This window comes from Epinephelus lanceolatus, chromosome 1, assembly GCF_041903045.1.
Source record: "Epinephelus lanceolatus isolate andai-2023 chromosome 1, ASM4190304v1, whole genome shotgun sequence".
In the NCBI taxonomy this organism is placed as follows: domain Eukaryota; kingdom Metazoa; phylum Chordata; class Actinopteri; order Perciformes; family Serranidae; genus Epinephelus; species Epinephelus lanceolatus.
This window is the reverse complement of record NC_135734.1, coordinates 27,236,154-27,243,091: the sequence shown is the minus strand read 5'-3', so window position 1 is coordinate 27,243,091 and position 6,938 is coordinate 27,236,154. Positions and strand designations below refer to the sequence as shown.

Sequence of the window (6,938 nt, the reverse complement as noted above, 5' to 3'; positions counted from 1 at the left end):
AAATAATGGCACTTCCAACTTTAAGGCATTTTTACACAGCACAGTACACGAGTGACAAACTGTCAGGCACTGGACTCAGTGAGTAGACATTAAATCACAAACAACAAAAATCAAAAGTATTTTCTTTTGGAACAATTTTACAAAATTGTTGAATACAAGAATAATAATAAAGTCATGCAAATTGAAGTTTTTCAGGCATTTCTGGTATTGGCTTCTGATAACCTGATGTTAAATCATCATAAAGCAGTGGTTCCCTAATGGTGGTGGGTCATGGGTCCATTCTGGATGGACCATAAGTGACTCAAGAACTAACTAACGGGCAGCTACTCAACAGAGACAGCAGTCTAGCTCAATGACATGGACAAACACAAGTAAGTAGTTGACTATATTTAACTGTGTGGACCTTGAACTAATGACTAAAGACAAATCTGGACCCCATGGCTGGACCAGTTGGGAACCACTACCATAAAGAAAACCACAATGAAATACAGTTTGACAAAGCACCATTGTGATAGTTACGGTTATGTTCAAATCCACTTCTCTATATCACACGTTAAAGAAAAAAAATCATCTAAATTCATTTACTGCCAGACTTTGTATTTAAAAAAGACTTATAAGAAACCAACTTACCAATAGTTGGCAAAAAGGCACAGTAAGAACAAAGAAATATCCACACTATAAAGATATAATATCTACTAATAGCTGGCGAGGAACTTATTAACATTTAAATGGGCTTATTCTGTCACAAACTGAGAGTACTTCTGTTGTGAGAAAGCCTGCAGACAAAGCATTAATGTTTCAATAATCCTCTGAGTATTCAGCAGCTAAATGCTAGAGGCCAAGGGAACAACAAGGGAAATACTCGGGCACTTCCGGTCTCACAGTACATGCCAAGAGAAGGAGACGTAGTTTGGAGTGAGAAAGTAAGACGTTAACAGTTAGTAAGGCAGCGTCCACATAAAGATAAAGTTATATACGTGAAAAAAAACATGGTTAGAGATGCCACGAAGTAGGTGACAGTGCCTTAACCGTATGTGTGTTGATGACCACAGGGGCCAATTCCATCCTTGTCAAGGGGAGTGCTAACCTTCTCTCCTTTCATACAACACAACTACTACAACGGAAAACAACAGGATTTATACACCGAGTAATGAAATTCGGTTTCACTTACGGTGCAATTTCCGGGTTGCTGTCATAATAATCATAAATATTTAACACAGCTGTTATAAGTTTCATTTAAAACTGGTTTATACTTCAGCTTTATGATTATTCATTCGGCATTTGTATGTTTTGGTGTAAGTTTGTACCGTTACCCATGATACACTGCGCGGGTAGAGCGGGATATCATTGGTGGAAGCAGTCACGTGACTGCAAACTCGTCTAAAACGGTTTAAAATAACACTTCACGGACATGCTCGATGGTATTTATCGCGTTTACATGCTTATTTATTTTTGTCTAACATGAGCTGCCGAATTTTGAGAAGCTCTTATGAAACCAACACAAGCCAGACGATGTTTGGGGCTGTGTTCACTTTTGGCCACACGGGGGCGGTGACGTTCTATAGGGAGCTCGGCCTCATGGACAGAGGGGTTGAGGTGAATTTTAATATGCTGCATATCAAAGGAATACAAATCCATCATCCAAATACATGTCTAGTAGCACAGCATGCTGCAGAGAAAGGCGTGGAGTGCTGTCCAAAAATACTAAATAAAAATATGAATAATAAGTCTGCACTGAGTCTTAACAGCAAAGTGTAAGTGAGCACATGTAAAGCAGGCTGTTGCTTTGTGCATTCAAGAATTATTATTACATGGATGCAAAATGCACATATGAATTGGGGGCTATCTTTAATGTGAGATAAAAATGGATCCTATATAGCAGGGATACTCAACTTGCTTTGCCCAGGAGCCACTTAATAAACAAACATTAAAGATATTTATCAGATAAGTTGAATATCCAGTCTCAGCAGCCAGGCACAGGTCAGGTGTAGGGCAGGATTTGAGGACATTCAGAGCTTAGCCTGCACCCCAGATCCTCCTCTGGCACTTTTTTTAAATCTTAAACAAGCTATATTTCGATCCATTTTGTTAGCACTCTGGTATTGTATGTACATTCAAAGTACAAAAACAAACCAACAAATCCCAGTGTGAATTCATTATCATCACTGTGAACTGGAAAATGGTCAGCTGGTCACCCTGCACCCTTGGGCTGTAAGTTGAGTATCACTGCTATACAGTGTTAGTTATTTTGTCACTAATGCAGTCAGTGTTTTTCTTGTTTAATTCTATTATAAAAACCTGATTTATGCCACATTTAAATATTGTAGCAACAGCTTAATTCTCATTTCACTGTGGTTATCCCTCAAGTGTAATCGATCCCTTTAACCTACTTAAACAGTTATCAATATCTGAGGAAATGAGAGCACAGTGCCAAATGTAGCTCTGCATTTACCCCATCTTTCTCTTTTTAGATCACAAGCAAAATACTATATACAATTGTGTACAAAATTAGTATTCATCTCCTGAAAGGTGATAGTGTGCTGTGCTTTGGTACAAGTAGCATCCTTGAGAGCAACACTGCTGAAGCACCTGGTGTGAATGAGTCACCACCTTACATCTCAGTGTACCAAATGAGAACCTCCCGAGCTTTCTTTTTCAGACCCAGCGCAGCCATCCCGAGGGCCCGGCTGCCTCCCGTCACTCTGGCCTCTGCAGAACACAGACGCCATCTTTGTAACACTGAATTAACAGCATTAAGTGAAGCTGTATTTTCAATTAGCCAGTATCTGATACCATCTGAAATACTATCTGATCATCACAATTAAAAACTGGAAAGCTGCTTACCACCGTAGTAGTAGAGTAAAGCCATTCCCACCGCAACGCCAAAACAGCCCAGAAAGAAGAAGGGACCTGAGAAGAGATAAACACTTAGCAACATAAATGTAATTAACTATCTAGTGTGTGTCAGAGCTAAATGCTAAACTACCTGACACACTTTTAGCATAGTTTTTGGGCCGTGGGAAGGCATCAACCCAGCAGCATATTCAAGTGTTCCCCAAATTTTTTGAGCAGTGAATGTTGCACACACATTGATATACATACACTCTTTAACATTAACATCTTACCTCTGTCATTCATAACATATCTCTGTTGGTAGGCACGTGGATGCGCAAGTGGATCTAAGGAATCTGGAAGCGGGACAGATATGTTTTAGTGTGTGGAATAAAATGTAGAATACACAACAAATGATTTATAAATATCACACATGATATAAAGAGGCAGGTTTTGGGGACTAACCTCTAAGGCGGAGCCGTGTGGGCAGGCTGTAGTATACCTCCTCTACATGCAGGTGAAGAGCTCTGTAAAACTCCCTGCATGCTTCCTCTCCTTTCCTCTGCAGGTGTGTCAGCAGCTCACCCACTCGAACACTTGTAGGCACGTCCAAGTTTCGAAACTAGATAACAATAACAACAGTTATAATAGGATTTTTTTTAGGTTTGACACAACTTGCAGGTATACATTAACCAATAACAGCTGTCAATATCACAACACATGTAGTTATCAGGGCAATGACAGACAGTTAAATTGGGGACTTTCTTACACATCGTGTGGGGTATCTGGAATTTTGTGTGTTGAGATTGGCTGCTCTCCAGTATGTACGCTACTTAATGATGATTCAGAGCAGAACTTTAATCACACTCAAAGGCAGCTATGTGTATTAGCACGCACTGCTGTTAAAAGGATGTTAGCGGTTAAATGGAAGCCGCCACACAGTCTTTCCATTCAGCAGTGGAAATACTCTTTAGTGGAGATTTTATCTGTGAAGCTCTCTGTTGCTAGATGAAGGGGGCAGGTTGCATCATGCCTGAGGCGAGGAAGGAAGCACTCAACTTGAAAAATGGAATGGAAATATCCTTTCCTGGAGTGCTGGCTGACACAGCTTGCCCAGGCCAGGATGAAGCATCTCCAGTGGAATTATTTGGGAATTATTTACGTTATTCACTTTCAAGTGTTTTCGAATCATCATATAATTTGTAGATCTAAGACATGACATCCTCCCCCTCCACTGACACTTTTGAGACATATCTTAAAATGTACATGTTGTTGATAGCCTTTAGTTGTTTGCAGTGGTTTTAGTATTTGTTTTTAACAGTTTTATCCTGTTTTACATTTGTGTGAATTTTATATTGCTACATATTTGAGTGTCATTCTCTTTTTATTTAGTACAGCACTTTGGTCAACTGCGGTTGTTTTTAAACATGCTGTATAAATAAACTTGAGTTGATTTTTGATTTGAAGAAATAATTTAACGTGCAGTGATATAAAACTAGAATGTAGAGGCTCACGCACACCTTCAATGACTTGTAGACAGATGTGTAGAAGGAAAACGTCTACAGGAAAGAGAGGAGAATTGCGGCACACTGTCCTGTTACTTGCAATAAACTTTGTTTCAGTGTGGAAGGACTGAAACATTGTGTGTGTTTTGACTGTGGTCTAAATTTCAAAGCTCAATATAATTTGTGAACATTAACTGCATTTTATCATTTACGTAATGCAGCTAAGGTACGACCTCTACTGAGACAGAAAGATGCTGAGAATCTTGTCCATGCTTTTGTCTCCAGTCGTCTTGATTATTGTAATGCTCTGTACGCTGGCCTGCCTAAATCAGCCACTGCAAAACTACAGAGCATTCAGGGTTTTAACTAAAACTATAAAGAGAGACCATATTGCTCCTGTTTTACGTAACCTACACTGGCTGCCAGTATGTTTAAGAATTGATTTTAAAAGCCTTCTTTTGGTTTTTAAGGCTCTTAATGGCACTGCCCACTCCTATATAATAGATTCCCTATCACCTTGTGTCCCTCCATCAGCCCTGAGATACTCCACAGCTGCTCTTTGAAATGTTCTTAATGTTACTACAAAAACCTTTGGGGGATGCTTCTTTTAGCAACAACGCCCCAAAAATATGGAACACCCTGCCTTTAAATATAAGACTAGCTGGCTCAGTGGACAGTTTTGAACGACAAACTTAAAACATATCTTTCTAATATAGGTTATAACTAGAGGCTGTTTGTTTTAATATTTTTAATATGTTTGTATATATGTGTTTTTGTTATTACTTGATTAATTATTGATTGATACATTTATTTATTCTCCTCTTTTCTCCTCGAATGAGTGTTGTATAATTGCATGGTTTTATTTATTTTCTGTTCATTTTTAACTCAGTACATTTACTCATGTAATTTTATGCTTGTTAAAGTACACTTTTAAGGTATTGGTACTTTCCTGCAGTGTTTCCATCTTATTGTATTTTTACTTAATTTCTGGGAGAAATAGTGTGTACATTTATCTCACAGCTATAGCTACCAATTACTTTACAGATACAGACCTACTATGAGTTTATAGAATAATAATGCATTATTGATGAATTTACAGCACATATACAGCTGCAACATTAAATGCTGCTAACAAATGAGTACACCGGTAATAATAGGCAAGTGATTTATGATGATACACCATTGGCATGGGTCACTCTGCTGCATGATGTATACTAATATTTTGCAAGCATAGTTTTGCAGTGTTGTTGTAGTTTCACTTTTTCCTTATCTTTTCCACTACTCCCTGCATGTGAAGGAGCCAGTGAGGTACTCTGTGTGAAGACTTACTCTGGTGGCCTCCTTGTCTGAGAGGATCTGCGGGTAGATTCTGTTGAGCTGCAGGATAATTTTGTCCACCAAGTCTGTGTCCAGCCTGCGGTCAGCTCTGAGGAAGGCGCTGTCCTCTATCAGCTGGTCATGGAAACTATCTGTTAACAGAGTTTAAAATAATTAGTACAGCAGCAATGCTGTTTCTCCAACAGACTGGCTTTCATTGAGAGGAGACGTCACTTTACAGTACAGGATACTGAACGGAAATTTGACATTATCTCCGGTCTTTGCTCCAAACGGTGTCAGGAGAGGAGTGTGGGGGCACAGGAACGAAGCGAAACATTTGGTCATAGCTAACTTTAACGCTTCTCCTGACAGCAAAACGAAAAGTGAGGCTCTTCATGAGGGAAACTGTGATGTTAAGGAACTTTTCAGAAGCAGGAGTTGGACTGAGACGTTACTCATTGTCACTGTCAAACCGAGGCAACGTTTGACGGTGGTAACCGCTGTGCTAATGTTCGTCATTTGGACGTAATGGGAAGACACTGAAGCGAAACACAAGGCTAAACTACACTGTAAGATAAGCGTTAGTTTACGTTAAAGAAAGACACAAACCTCCCATTGTGGAGTCCCCTCTGTCCTCTGTTTGGACACGCCCCCTGACGTCACCGCGCAGGCTGGGAGTGGTTTACGTAGACGTCCTTAAAGAAGGAAAAAAACTTTCCTTTTCACCGGAAATGGGACCAAATGGGACCAACTGACGGAAATGCCAAGCTAGGCAGCAGCTAACAACATTGCTACACGTTTATTTTATTTTCCATCCATAAACAAATCTTTGACATGTACACTGGTATTCATCTTAAATAAAACTGAGCAGTCTGTTGTCACTATGGATGAATTCATTGTAGTCCTTTTATAACTTGACAACATTTTAAATTAGTCTCTGTGTTTCCGACTGGAAATAAACTGTGGCCCAAGCTGTTCCCCTAGTAACAACATAGCAATGAAAAGGTCGAGAACCATAGAAACAAAAATGATACATTTTTTCCATGTCAAAAACTACATTTTAATAATATTTATTTGTATAGCACTTACCTAAACAAGGTTACATAGTGCTTCACAAAGTGCATAGAAATAAGACAACAATGCAAAGGAAATAAAACACAAAAGTTACAAATCACAAAAGTATAACACAGGCATTTAAAGGGTTTTTTTTAATTTTTTTATGTACAATACTGTAAAATGGATATCTTCCTGCCTATACAGTTACCATTATTGTTTGGTACATTT

General features: G+C 39.0%; 1 protein-coding gene and 1 non-coding gene across 2 annotated transcripts; both read right to left on the bottom strand.

Moving 5' to 3' along the window:
• Positions 1-981: 981 nt before the first annotated feature.
• On the bottom strand, positions 982-1,109 carry LOC117257576 (U6atac minor spliceosomal RNA). The gene has a single exon (XR_004501713.1). It is a non-coding gene; the product is annotated as a U6atac minor spliceosomal RNA (small nuclear RNA).
• On the bottom strand, positions 986-6,316 carry card19 (caspase recruitment domain family, member 19). Its single transcript, XM_033625451.2, has 6 exons — positions 6,264-6,316; positions 5,667-5,806; positions 3,298-3,454; positions 3,126-3,188; positions 2,845-2,910; positions 986-2,709 (listed from the first exon to the last, which is right to left on the bottom strand). The coding sequence occupies exons 1-6, from the start codon at positions 6,268-6,270 to the stop codon at positions 2,612-2,614; spliced, it is 531 nt and encodes a 176-aa protein (XP_033481342.1). The 5' UTR covers positions 6,271-6,316; the 3' UTR covers positions 986-2,611.
• Positions 6,317-6,938: the final 622 nt, after the last annotated feature.